This window comes from Osmia bicornis, chromosome 15 (genome assembly GCF_907164935.1).
Source record: "Osmia bicornis bicornis chromosome 15, iOsmBic2.1, whole genome shotgun sequence".
In the NCBI taxonomy this organism is placed as follows: Eukaryota; Metazoa; Arthropoda; class Insecta; order Hymenoptera; family Megachilidae; genus Osmia; species Osmia bicornis.
Window position 1 is genome coordinate 6,477,118 of NC_060230.1, and position 14,294 is coordinate 6,491,411.

The 14,294-nt window shown below is 38.8% G+C and overlaps 3 protein-coding genes across 6 annotated transcripts in view; 1 reads left to right on the forward strand and 2 right to left on the reverse strand.

The window, feature by feature from the left end:
* Positions 1 to 10,490, reverse strand: part of LOC114877289 — a 103,152-nt gene extending 92,662 nt beyond the window's left edge. The window contains exon 1 of the mRNA XM_029189671.2: positions 10,373 to 10,490. The gene's annotated coding sequence lies outside the window, so the exon portion shown is untranslated. The remainder of the gene's footprint in view (positions 1 to 10,372) is intronic.
* A 221-nt stretch (positions 10,491 to 10,711) lies between these two features.
* Positions 10,712 to 12,118, forward strand: LOC114877286 (40S ribosomal protein S11). Its single transcript, XM_029189666.2, has 5 exons — positions 10,712 to 10,816; positions 11,061 to 11,186; positions 11,270 to 11,475; positions 11,674 to 11,825; positions 12,012 to 12,118. The coding sequence occupies exons 1-4, from the start codon at positions 10,805 to 10,807 to the stop codon at positions 11,795 to 11,797; spliced, it is 468 nt and encodes a 155-aa protein (XP_029045499.1). The 5' UTR covers positions 10,712 to 10,804; the 3' UTR covers positions 11,798 to 11,825; positions 12,012 to 12,118.
* Positions 12,119 to 12,393: 275 nt separating this feature from the next.
* On the reverse strand, positions 12,394 to 14,259 carry LOC114877285 (lysM and putative peptidoglycan-binding domain-containing protein 3). Of its 4 annotated transcripts, none has more exons than XM_029189665.2 (3): positions 14,092 to 14,259; positions 13,698 to 13,904; positions 12,394 to 13,626 (listed from the first exon to the last, which is right to left on the reverse strand). In XM_029189665.2, exons 2-3 carry the CDS (start codon positions 13,902 to 13,904, stop codon positions 13,096 to 13,098), a joined length of 738 nt encoding a protein of 245 aa, XP_029045498.1. In that variant the 5' UTR covers positions 14,092 to 14,259; the 3' UTR covers positions 12,394 to 13,095. The 4 variants fall into 4 exon arrangements, with proteins under 4 accessions (XP_029045498.1, XP_029045495.1, XP_029045496.1 ...); XM_029189662.2 differs by having other exon boundaries at positions 13,698 to 13,908; positions 14,092 to 14,257; XM_029189663.2 differs by lacking the exon at positions 14,092 to 14,259 and adding an exon at positions 13,999 to 14,091 and having other exon boundaries at positions 13,698 to 13,908.
* Between the last annotated feature and the right edge of the window lie 35 nt (positions 14,260 to 14,294).

A 14,294-nucleotide genomic window follows, 5' to 3' on the forward strand; every position in this document is an offset into this window, starting at 1 on the left:
AAGCGTATTACCTTGTGGAAATATTGCCGCGTATCGATATCGGGCTTTCCTACAGGGAGAAACTGGTTTCGCGTTTTGCGCGTGCGTTCGCTAATAAAATCGCGAGAGTAGCGAGCGATAATCGCGATCGTGGTTATATCTCTTGCATTTTCATCCTGTCTAATTTCAACGAGGATTTGGTACTAGTTTCAAACCTTTCTATCGATCATCCCTCTAATCGCGTTTCTAAAAAGGATGGCTTTCTTAACGCGTTTGCCGCGAACGCGTGATGATGCGCGTACGACCTGGCTCAGCCTTAGCAATATTATTAATATTATTTTTCCTTATTCTATGGAAATGAAATGGGGTGCATGAAATGGGGTAGCCTTGAAAAACGTGTATAATTGTTTCCTCAAACTAATCTCAGATAAATCCAACGATCCGTACGAAGTGGCGTTTACCGATGTTAACGAAACAATTTACTGCTGGAGCGAATCCGCATTTGCATCGACCCGCGCGCCTCTGTAACGCGGGCAAATTTATGGATTTGATAATAATGAAGTTCGCGGTCGCATTACGTTACGCATATTACGGAATTACACGGCGTTACACGACGTAGCCGACGTTAAGTACAACACATTCGACGGAATATACAACGGAACGCGATGGATCTTAAAAGAGCCAAATACATCGAACGAAAACAAGAATGCAATTTTCTTGAAACCGTAAAAGAATACTTTTAGATGAAACTGCAGGGGTTCCTCTATTTTCAAGTTTCTTTCCAGTTAAAATCAATATCCTCTCTGTAACGAGAGAAATCTTTCGCCAAGCGATATACCTTCTCGATGTTAATTTGTCGCGGATAGTGTAACGAGTACGCGCACAGAAGTACATACGAGACACAGGCTCGTGTACGCACGTTGCTGTATGTCGTTGGTAACATACTGCCAGCAACCAGTCCGATGGAGAGGTAAAAAGAAAGGTGAGAAAAAATCGGGGAACGCTTTCGAAGAGCTTTAGACACGCACGCGAAGAGTAGACCAGACGAGAGACAGAGTGGCGCGCGTTGGCCAGGAGGTTTAATTATAAGTAATCTCGCGTCCTCGCTGAATTTAATGCGCGCCAAGGATCGAAGAAGCGAGGATTTAAGTCCGTGTTACCGACCCGTTATGAAAAAACGACATTACGGCCTGATGATACGAACTCGAAGTCGCGTTATCTCTTTCCATTCCGTCGCCACGAAACGGGCAAAGAGAGACGGAGAAAAAAATAAATGGAGAAGAATCCAATGCGGCGAGGCAACACGCTAAACAGTACATTTGCAATCATGAGGGTTGGCGGATATGTAAATGTACGGTGGGACATTGATCACACACACAAGGAACACCGGTACCGAGAGTGTTTCGCTTAAATCCCGGCTGTTTTTCCAGCGGGAATAACGAATGACTTCGGGGATTCCGGCGAGTTCGAATCTGACAATTAAAACGAGAAACACATCCAGTGAAATGGAAAAACCTCGCCGATATAAGACACTCGCTTCCTTAATGAGAATTCTATTTCCTGTCGCACAGAGGATTTAAACGAAGAAGCGGAGGTAGAAAGGAGTTCCGTGTTACCGAAAGGAATAGAACAATCATCGAAGTCACAGTATCGTGAGCCGTGTAATTACTTAAGAACGAATCCATTAAGAAATACCAGTGTACTTAATAACGAGCACGATAACGAGCCCAAAGAAACACGGAATTTAACCTCGAACTTCCGTCCGCGGTTCACACGAATATAGGCACGGTCCCCCGAACGAATGCAGGCGGTGATCGTTTCCCCTAGGTACACGCCGCGGCGATCCGCGGTCGTGAGATAATTATGGAAATGAATTTCGATCGTTAGGGGGGCGTGGATGCTGGCTCCTCCGTGACACGACCTGGCCTCGACCGGCCAGGCCCGCCTACCACCATCATTTTCCCCACAATTTTCGTGCCTGCGTGTAAACACGGCAAACGGTATATTACCCGCTCGGTACACCGATCTCTTCTGCAACACCGAACGACCTTTCTGCAAAAACAATACCTACACACCGTGTACGTAACATTTTCATCGGCAACGATCACGAAATTGGAGCTTGGCTAAAAGGTTGCCAACCATAGTTACGAAAAATTGTTATATCCTGTTATTTCTACAACACCCTCGCCCATAAATTGGATAATTACATTTTTATTTTTTATTTTTAAGAAAGAAGGTGGCAAATTTCCATATTTCGTATGTATGAGAGATAAGGAAAAATATTTCTCTATGTAAATCCTACTTATCATTCTGAGAATTCATACGGGTTCCATAAACGCTTCCGGGGCTTCGAGAACGTATGAAAACAGTCGAAGTAAAAGAAATTTATGTGGTAGCTTTATGGTGTCTGAACCGCTTAATAACCAGCGCGTTACGCGGGGGATATAACGCAACACTTGAATAAACATGCCCAATGCCAGTGGCCAAATGAATTTTACTCAAGCAATTATTCAACGACGCTGTTCGCCCGTTGTTTTGCAAATTCTTCGATGGATTCTCACGGTTCGCGGGTAAAAACCAGGAGCAACGGCCCGCATACCCGACGCTTCCTCATTGATACTTCTTATCACATCCAGAGAAATGATGAGTGGTCTCGGATTCCCGGTAGTTGGTTAATTTTCACTTTGACCAGAGATGTCCGTGCTATCCGAGCACGTGGTCGGAAATAAGCATCATTAAGCTATCCTCTTCGAATTAATACAGGGTTTGTTGAAACGTACCGATGATCCGGGCGTCTAGTCCTAATTGCGAACGGGGACATTAAGCAATCTCTCTGTGTCGCTGGTTGCTAGGTGAAATCCTGGTTCATGCAAATTCACGGGCACCTCGTTACCATTACAGGAACTATCTTGACGTACCCGGAGCACATTAACGCGAATTGGTCTACCTTTCGAGCCGTTAAAAGCCCGGTGAATTAATAACAGCGACGGTGTCGTATCCTCGCGAACGAGTAATTAAAATTTCCTACCGGTCGTTGGATAAACGTATCCTCCCAGACGAGATTACATCCCAGTGTATATTTTCAAAATTTAAATGAATTTTTCTGAAAATTTTTCAACTTCAAAATAACCAAAGGCTACCTGTTACGACGTGTAACTTCACTCGCACGATTCCCTTCGCGTTTCTCTCGTCCAGCGAACCTGAGATCGCGATCTCGATCTCCTCTCCTCCCTAATGTCTCTCGATTGTACTTCAACCCTTCGTGTATAAAAAAAAAGGAAGATATAGAACGCAAGGAAGGGCAACAGTTATCGACCACAAGACGGGACGTCGAACAGATGGTTGCGAGCTATCGAGCAAAATTACTCGTTCGATTCGCGGTTTCACGCGCGTGGTCTTCGCAGAAATGATAAATGACGATCTCGTCGTTTTGCACGATTGATCAGAACGACTCTATCCAGCGTCGCTAACGAGCTGTCACCCATTGAATTCCATCGTTGCACGGTGACATGCTGCGATCGCGCGACGCCATCAGATCTGTATCTGATATATATTTATTTATGCGAATAGCTTCTGCCCCGCGCACAAATTAAACGAACCGATTCACCGGCATCCATCACGTGGAATATCGTTCTTGGACGATAACCCGTCTTTTTATTTTTTTTTTTTTCACGGGAATTTATTGAACGATGACACGCGCCTGGCGGCGTACGCCTCTAATCGTATCGGGCTGCTGTCATAAGAGCGTGGCGCTTAACATTTTATTGTATATTTATTGCCATGTACTCGTTATGAACGATGATACAGAAACGATCTCCAGGCGATAAGCTTCCGAGGTTGAGGCTTCCTTTTTTCTTTATGCCTTTTATAACCATACCGCGCCGATTGAGTTGTTACGTAGACGTATAAGAGTATTTTGTAAATTATTATCTAGAACCGAGTCGCGCGAGGTAGTCATGATCAAACGTGGTAGATTAATATAGCGGTATTTAACTCTGGGACGAGACCATAACTTCGATTTAATTTTATGCATGTCATCTGCATTTTTAGAGATATTGCTTTTTATTATAAGATACTCTTCCGTTGATTAAAATAATTGATAAGATTCGGTTCGTCTATTTTCTTGTTTCCTTGTCAAGTATAACCATAGAAAGAAAATAGAATGTTGCGATAAGAAGATAGAAAGATTGCATCTCGAAATGATCAGTTTATGTTGCAACATTGTACGTTTTATTCAAAACTAATTGGAACAATTTGAATACTTGTCACAACAATCTTGCCGCTCTGACATCGACCTTCCTTCGCCGATAGCAAAACGCTCACCGGAAGTTTAATATAAACATTACAGACTCGTTTTGCCCGTGTACCACGAGCAAGCGCACGGTAATTTCATCAGAGTCTCTGCGGTTCATTAAAGAAAGAAAGAAAGGGACAAGCAAAAAAATCTACTTCCTCTGCGCGTACGTTCCTCGTTTCATTGGATAACGTAAATACGGGCAAGCAACGTCACTGACTCCCCTTTCTTTTTATTTCATTTTCATTCAGCAAATTGTAACGCTGAACCTTTCAATCAGCGTGAATTACACCGTTTGCATCTGTTCCAGGCGACCTCGGATGGAAAGGTAAGTAATGACCCGGATAGCCATCCCATCGTGTACTTTCGCGATAAAGAACATCCGTTCGAGGATCGTTGATAAAGTCATTTCAATCGACAGATCGTCAATGATAATTGTATACATTTGGTCCAATAAGTCAATAAGTTATAAATTAGAATAGATTTTGATCTATTTCAAATTTTATCAGAAAACGCGAGTTATATTCTGGATTGAATAATTATTATTAGTCAACAGGAGACAAAAATGAGCCAACGTCTCGAATCACTGTCCATTCCCACAAATCATCCTCTCCCGTACGCGGAATCTTTCTCGCGAATGAAACATCTGTGTATACAACGGTTAGTAATTACTTAAAAATCGCTTTGGCGAGTGTTAATTTCATTTGCCAGGCGGCGTAATCTGCCGTGTAACCGCGTCTGACTTCTGCCAATGGTATTTCGATAGATTCGTGTAAGCGGTCTAACCAGAAAAAAATCTCTCGTCGTTAGGGTCATCGACGTCCCATCGATTCCTCCTCGTGAGCTTTAGACACCATATTGTTGCTGTTCCCGGCTCGACTCTGTAATTACTAATTACAGAGGCCGACAGAAGTCACGGCTCCGGAAGCAACCAAGACCCCCCCATCCTTCATCTATCCGCCTCTCTTTTACCGGCAACATTTAATATCCTCTGTCCAATAAAGCCGAGTCATTGATTGGCAGACGATGGAAGCCAGTTACCTGACCGATGCACACACGCTGGGACAAAAATGATACTTTTACCTTTCGTCAATGAAAAACCTCGTCGTACGGATAATTCCAAGCGAAAGGTCAAGTGGTTTGTTCGTTTCGCAAAATCTGACAGCTCGCACCCGTGATTCTGTCCATCAACTTTCAACGAGTTGGCGGTGTGAAAAAGTGGACACCGAAAATGGATAGAATAATTGTTTCAATCCGATGCGATGGTGATTACTCTTATGAAACGCTCGGAGAAAAAAGATGCTCGTTAATCGGCGTTAAATTATACGAATAAAGTGTTTTGCCGGCTTTTTATTTGCGCCGTTGATCGCAGCAACCGGTGTGGCATCGCGTACTTCTAATCGACACATAGTGCAAGAAGATCGATCGTTGAATAACCGAGCGAAACGATCGAACGAATAACGGGGCAACGAGGCAGCGTGAAGAAGATAATTGAATGAGAAACGATTGGGATTTTTATTGAAGCAGATCCGCTAGGGATGTCGAGCGTCGATCAGACCAGATGAAAGCACCAGACTTGATAGCAAACGTTCGTTCATCATTTACTTTTTCTCTTCTACTTCCATCTCTAAGCCATTCAAGCTTCGAACGATACACTTCTGATACAACGTCCTTTACTTGTACACCTTCCACGAGATTTATATAATATCAACGTGCACCGCTGCCGTTGCTGCTTTCAGTTTTATTCTCGTCTCGTTACGTGGTCTGTTCTGATCGCTCCGCTGGCTACTTTCGCTGTCGTGGTTCCAGAGAGGAATAAAAGCTTTGAGCGATCAGCTGTGGTACTGTTGAACGATAATTCTAAATTTCTTTATTTATCGAACTTTATTTTATCAATCGATCCTAACACGTTGGAAATGACCGTGGCATGATCGTTAATCGAAGACTATTCACTGAGCTTTTCAATTTCCAGTCTTATTATATTACGAAGACTACGTGGATGATATTCTCAACTTTTTGCATTTATGTATCGGTCAGCTCGTAATCGAATCTTCTCATCTAGAAACGAAGCTAACCTCTTAAAGTAAATGACGGAAGCGTTCTTTACGTCTTATTCTCTAGCACGTACAAATTAGAAACGAATGAAATACGCATCGTTAAAGTTATTGCGTTTATTTCGTTTTACCTTTCGCGGATTTATTTAATTAAGTTCGTTTACGTGAGGCCGATTCGAGGAACGGTTGGCGCCAACCAGAGAACACGCAACGCTACCCCATTCACGGCTCCCAATTAACCCTTTGAGAGCAGGGTTTTTTCTAAGAGGCTGGATTACTTTGATACGTCTACCTTGACAAACTTCCCGATTGCGGTAATTTTTTACATCCCAAGGTTTTTTCGAAGCTGTACGTAATCTCAAAGATTCACTTATAAGGATGCTTCTACCAGAAGACATGTTCCTAATCTGATGCTCTTTTACGACTAAACAACCACCAATGACGCTAAAATTGATTTCTATCTACTTAGAAAATTCAGAATGTTTCGGTTCGAAGGCTGAAGCATTGAACTGTCCAGGAAGTAAATACAGTATCGTCATTCTCGAAATGAACGTCTGTCACTTTAGAGACACCTTCGTCTTGGTCAAATTTTCGCAAATTATCTTCCGGTATTTTTGATGAGAATCTGCATACACGACATGACCCCAAGGTATGGTATGCTTAATTGTAAAAACAAGACTTTACAAACGAAATAGGAGGTTGTACACTTTCCTGTGTCGATTGGTTCGAATAGAAACAAGAAAACAGAAACTGTCGTACAACGATTCGAACGATCAAGCGTGAATTAAAGGCTGTCTCGAATAGATTGATTATCGGCAGATCGAATGGCAATCGTGGGTAACGAGCTGGCATAGGATTACGTCTGTGTGTTACTCAGGCTTGTTATATTCGTTTCAGAAGCGCGGAAGTCCGTCGAAGATTCTTCAGCTTAATAATACATTCTCCAGCTGTCTGGATACAATCCGGCTACCCACGGTTCAAGGATAATCAATTTGTTACTCGCGCCTCGAGAATGCCGCGTAAATATCATCGATCCGTTACCATCCTCTCCTCAATTAAGCTTCTTCGAATCCTCTGTTGAGATCCTCTACTCCTCGCAATTACAGAAAACTTCCAACGGTCTGACAATTGACAAGATTTACCTATTGTTTCCTTCGTCATTGTTAACGTTAAAATTTCCGACAAAAAATTTTTCATTTGCTACTTGATTCAAATTTGCATATATATTTGGTATCTTGTACCTAACTGTGCATGGATTCGTCATTAACATATAAATGATGAAATTTCACCAAGTAATACAGAATCGAAACGATCTATCTAATTATGTTTATCCGATTTAATAACACCTCGTTATCCCATTGTGCTTGATCCTATCAGTCAAAGTTTACCACGTCAAATGAACGCAGCTCGATTCATCAAATACAAATACCTTATTATCCTATTATACCCGATGGCCTAGGTCGAAATTTCAAAGGAGTCGAACGTGGAATGGATGATAGGTAACAAAAGACCTAATCACCTTACCAAGAAATATTAAGAGGAAAAAAAAAGTTGCCTAGGTGCCAATTCATAACTGCAAATTAGATGATTGGGTATCTCGTTCCTGATGTATCGCTATGCAAATGATTGATTTTTTGAAAGGAAATATGTATCTCAGACACTTTTTCTTTTACCCTTTGATCCTAGTAACTTACGCTTTTATTTTACGATACCTGGAAGGTATATTTTTTCGCGTCTAGGTGTTATTTACCTCTATAAATGATAATTAAAGAAGCTGAGATATTCTATTAGTTCCTCCCATCAAATCATTTGTTCTCAGTTTCAGTAATTAGAGAAATAATAACGCGTATACCCTCGCTAATAGCTCTATTTATTCGTCCTGGAAGAAACGCATCCGTTTCCCTTTTTCCGTCTATCCTTCTCGTTCTCGCGTCGTCGCGAAGGTATCGTATCGTAACGTAACGTAAAAGTGAATAAGTGCTAGTCGGGTTTACCACAATTAAAGCGGCACAACATAAACCAAGGTGTTAATCACAATCCTCGATGCACTTATAATTGGTAAACGATTCGCAATTACGCGTCACGATTACCGATAATGAGAGGGGGGAGAGGAAGCAAAACTGACCGATAAATTATCTTCGTCACAAGAAATGCAATTACGTTTAGAGAGCTGGGGACGATCAGGGCACAATAACACCAAGACGGACATCCTCCGAACAGCAAGAGACACGATAAACGCGGTTTTACGGTCGCATTGAAGCACTTTTGCCTTCTCAGAATTACAGAATATTATAGAATAATAATGTTAATAATAACGATAGAAATATAAAATGCTTCCCTACGGACGGGTGAATGGAGAGCAGCGCAATGACGATGACGGATTCGAGTTAGGATACGGAGTGGATCGCTAATTGCTAACCACGGAATATCATTACACATTATATATACACACGTGGATCAACGCTATCGATGATAAATTACAGCAAAAAAATAGATACGAACGAGCAGGCAGACAGATAACCGGGTCGACTATTAAAAAAGAATAAAAATAAAAAAAGGAACAGTAACGACTCTTTGTTGGCAGACAAATGATCGCCACGATTTGCATTCAACCGAGCCAGAACTAATGAAAAACGCTTTGGAGGAGACGCGTGTATGGCTGATCTTTTACTGAAGAGAAAGCAATACGAGGAGTTACACGGAGGTCGTCCGTGGAAAATGGAGATGAACGTTGTCGGACGTTAAACTGAGGAGTGGAAGCTGTACCTCGTACATATCCATCTCATTTGCCTACCGGTATACAGGTTGTCGCATACTTTTAAATGGTATACAGATTTTTCCTAAGAGAATGGCAATAAATAATTGATGCCTCTCGAGTTACCTTCCAAGAGAAAATCCTGTATTAAACGGGATATCTAACGATTTCTATAAAATAACAGTGAAATGGAAACAACAATGGAAAATTTGTTCCACTGCGGTTTGCCGTTCACCGTTGCTCGTGCAAGTGGTTCGAAGTTGCAGCCGATGAACGAAAGCGTGACAATATGCAGAGCGCTTAAGGAAAGACACTGTTGTTCCAATCGATTCCCACAACGGCAACGATGTGTGACGCGATAATGGGAATACGAGTTCGCGATACCAGTCCCTTTTCTTTTTTTTTTTCATTTTTTTTTTTTTTTCATAGTTGTTAATACCATTTACGGAAACAGGAAACGTAGTTGGACTTCGTGTACGCGTCCATGTTTGAAATAAAGACATTCGTAGTCGAATAAAGATATTCAGTAATAGGAACAAACAACGATACTTTGTATCAAGGCTACCTATATTCAATGAGCATTGATCTTGAAAAATAAAAAATAGATCGTGAGAGTAATGAGATCGGCCCAGAAAATGCAACTACTGACTGCAGATATGTATGAAAGGACTGGATATGCCTTTGTTCTCCAGAGGAGCTCATGATTTTAGGGAGTCCCAGACATTACCAGATGAGGTAAGGTGTACATACCAGTCCCTCTTTTACCATACTTCGCACTGACAAATGAAAAGTTACAATTTTGACTCCCTTTGATTCTATTTTTTTTATAAATCAGTCAAAAGCAGCGAATTTTGTTAATTAAGAAACCGCGATTTGCGAAATCGCAACATTGCTGCCAATTGTTTTGAGATCGATAGCTACATATTCATTAAATACGGCTGTTAATAAAATAGCTCGCGTGTTTTTGAAGCGATTCAATTCCGAGCTCGTAAAGCATTGACTGGTTACTCTTGTTTATCTCGTTTTGTAACGGTTTGATGCCGCCATCTTGCGGCCGAATATTGCAGTAGACTCAGGAAAAATGATTTTGGCGCCTAACGTGCTTGTTAAAAATTACGCACATATAACAGTTAATAACAATTAGGATACAATAAATAGCTCGTGCAACATTGACATTTGCGAATATAACATATCAGAATGTTCAATATCGTAGAACATGATAACCTTCGAGCCTTACAAAGTACCGATGTCTTCCTATATCGCTCAGAGAAAAGAAATGTCTTTACTCACCGCAATGGCGATACAAAAACTGGAATGCGGTGCACAACGACATGTCTGCTTATGTCTCCACTCGAGTAAATTGAATTATCCACGACCCACGCACAACCACAAAAAAACCAAACCAATCTTCCCGACTGACCACTTCGATCTGTAACAAGTTATACTTCGTAATGACTCCGACTTGTATCGTTCGTTCGATCTATCGAACGAACGATCGACCTACTACTCGATTCAAAAAATATTAATGTTCAATAATTATGAAACATTTTGCCAAAACATAGTTATAAATATATTTGTATCATCACTTATTAAATTATTGAAATTAAATAAATTATATCTATTATTTCCTGATTTATTAGCCACTTCTTTATATTGGCTCTACTGGCGATCGAGTGATGTTGGCCATATTTCCGGTTCGGGTTGCTCTTTCACTACGGCAAGATGGCTGATCAGGTACGTCTACGATATTAACAATATTGATATGTATAATTTCATATATTTAACTGTGTTATTTATTAAATATCATTATCCGCTTAATCATTTTTATCGTCAAAGAATACAATGAAATGAAAATATCAGTCGTTTAATAATTGTTATAAAAAAGTAACTCGTAGCATGAACGCTGCACGTGGTTAAATCACTCAAACATAGCGTTTTGCTAGCAGAGTAGTATAAAAATGTATTTTTACATTTTTAGACCGAGCGTGCGTTTCAAAAGCAACCCACGATCTTTCTTAACCGCAAGAAAGGTCTGGGCCCCAAAAGGAGGAAGCCTATGAGGTATAGCCGCAATGTAGGTCTTGGTTTCAAAACACCACGTGAGGTAAGTAATTTATTCATTGGAAAAATGGTGTATTATGATACTTAAAAGAAATTAAATGTACAATTTTCCCATTTATGTTTTAGGCGATAGAAGGAACATACATTGACAAGAAATGTCCATTTACGGGTAACATTTCAATCCGCGGTCGTATTCTTACCGGTGTCGTACAAAAGATGAAAATGCAGCGGACTATTGTCATACGTCGAGATTACTTGCATTATATTAGAAAATATAATAGATTTGAAAAACGCCATCGTAATATGAGTGTGCATTTAAGTCCTTGCTTCAGGTTTGTGTTATGATAGATTCACGTAGATAATTTTTGTGATTAACAAAATTATATGATGAAATTGACGACGGTCTTCTGAAGAACAACGTGAAGTAGCTTATTCGTCTACTGAAAATAATTTAAATACAATGTTATCAGCGTTTTAAATATTGGTTGTTTCACACTATTTATTGTTTTCTCTTTAATTATTTGTTACAGAGACGTAGAAATTGGAGATGTAGTAACTATTGGAGAGTGTAGGCCACTCAGTAAAACAGTCAGGTTTAATGTGTTGAAGGTCTCCAAAGGAACTGGTTCAAAGAAAAGTTTCAAGAAATTTTAAGATCATAAAGTTGCGAAACACCATCATGGTTAGTAATATCTCAAAGTATATCAATTTCTATTAAATATTATTTAATGATGAAAATAACGACGGTCTTCTGAATTTATTAAACTGAACGATGTTTTTACGTTTTTCTGAACTTTTATAAGATAACTTGAAATTTACTTATGAGGTTAGTACATAATGATTTATGTGTACTATATATTTATTCCAGGAAAAAATAATATTATTGTGAATCAGAGGATACAAAAAACATGGGGTACCATGTTGATTTGTAACTTACAACATTCGAAATTAATAAATAAACATTTCTATACATAATTTTTTTACTGAAATAATGTGATCGTTTTCCTTAAGATTTAAGTGTTCAGTTCATCTAACGAGACGAGTCAGTGAATGTATACAAATTCACGTACTCGACGCAGGCCCGGCTTAGTATTTACCTAGACGTCGAACGAAGTGGTCGAACTGAAAATTAATGTGCGTCGGCCTTGCCTCGAGCACGTAAGTTTGTATACATTTACTGACTCGGCTCGTTGAACGGACTATAAGTTTGATATTATACGGTAATACCAGAAGGGATATTAAACAGCACCTTTGTGTTAAAATATATATTTTTATAAATCTCAACGAGATTAACAGTTGTCTTATCAAAAGCATTTTTTACATAATTTTAACAGCATCATAATAAAATATTGTCAAAAGTCACATTAGTATCACTATGTATAATTACAGAGTACATAATTCGTACACTTAATTAATAACAATATCGCGATTATAAAATGTATAAATCCATCACAAGTACTATATACTCTTAATAGGTTTGCCCTTAATATCGCTGATAGAAAAAAACAATTAAAAATCACTTAATAGTATATTTCGAGATAGATCAACTGCCAATGAGCAGATCTTTGGCCACCTCTGTTTAAAGTGAATAACGTACTATCAAAACTGAGGCTTGTTAATACTTACATACATATGCCAACAGCATACATATTCGGAACCGTTCTATAATGTATCAAATAGATACTTAATCATAAAGGCACAATATTATGCTGTTTAACAGTATCTCGTAATTTTCATTCACTTAGAGTATTATATTACTCACTAAATGTCTTACTTATGCCAATACTAGTTACATAATGGCAAATTAGAGATTTCAAATTCATGGTTTAGTACAGTCTCACTCTTTAAATTAGAATAGTCTTTTATAAACTTATATTATCACTCCATATCTTGCAATATCAGCATCTTGTACCATGTAGAAACAATATTATTTCGTTTTGATTGAAATATTACTAGTGATTAGCAGTTGAATGATTTTTAGACGAAAATTCAGCTATGTAAAGTATATATATAATAGGACCTGCAAAACCTAATAGTAGGGAAAATCCAAGGAGCTGTGTCCAGGATAATCCACAGTCATCACCAGAACATTTAAATGTATCTGTTAAATGAGAGCTTCCTGAATTACTTTCAGCTGTAATAAGTAATTGATCACAATCCGAACTAGCAATTTCTAAACTATTATTACTGCCATACGATGACAAAGGTTCACACACTGAATTCAATATAATTGTATTAATTTCTGCCTTTGGCGATTCAGTTACAACTGGATCTTTTATCAAATTTAATAATGAATCTGTTGTACTTTCTATATCTTCTCCAGTTGTAGGAATATTTATTTCACCTTGGTCTGTTTGTCCACTCTGATTCTTTTCTAAAGATTCAGTTAATATAGAAAATGGTTGAATAGGTACCTTTATGAAACGTCTTGCATATATCTCATTCTCTTTATGAATCTTGTTAATTCTCTTTAATTCTGATATCTAAAAATAGAATTTATAATTCAACTTAATTTCATCCTAATCCTTTGTCTGTTTCTTTGTTTATTTATTACCGTGCATCTATACCGCAATGCTAAAGCTTGCAATGTGTCCTCTGGCTTAAGTTGAATAGTTATCACTTCCACTTTACGTGGCAATGATGTAGTTCTATTACGTGGTTGCAAAGAAATGGTTTCTTCCTCTCCGCTATTTTCATCATCCGAATATAAGAAAACATAATGTGGGGAACCTTCCCTCTGATTTCCTCGTTGATAAACCATCTGTCTGAAAAATATTATTTTGAATCACATACGAATTTAGTTGGAAAATTCGGATCACTGTTGAATATAATAGGTATACAACAGGTATAATTACACTCAAAGGATACTGTGGTTTGAATACCAATTAAATTCATTAAATGTGTGACCTGTCAAATCTTCCTGTAAGATTATCAAGACTGTCATTTACCTCAGAACCTTTTATCTTTAGTGAATTTGATTTACTATTTTTTATTGCTTATCATATGCATTGTTAAAAACAATAACATTTCAAGATAAAAATCGTTATCTAAATTTTGTGTCGGTCATTTACGAAATTTAATCCACGCAGATTGGATAATATAATGTACCATGGACGAGGTATAAGACAGATTATTGCTTCTTTGTCATTGA

Coding starts and splice junctions, on each gene's coding strand:
- LOC114877286 (XM_029189666.2), top strand. Junction 11,187..11,269: donor GTTTCAAAACACCACGTGAG/GTAAGTAATTTA, acceptor TTTATGTTTTAG/GCGATAGAAGGAACATACAT. Junction 11,476..11,673: donor CATTTAAGTCCTTGCTTCAG/GTTTGTGTTATG, acceptor TATTTGTTACAG/AGACGTAGAAATTGGAGATG.
- LOC114877285 (XM_029189665.2), bottom strand. CDS start 13,904: ATGGTTTATCAACGAGGAAATCAGAGGGAAGGTTCCCCACATTATGTT. Junction 13,627..13,697: donor CATTGCGGTATAGATGCACG/GTAATAAATAAA, acceptor TTCTATTTTTAG/ATATCAGAATTAAAGAGAAT.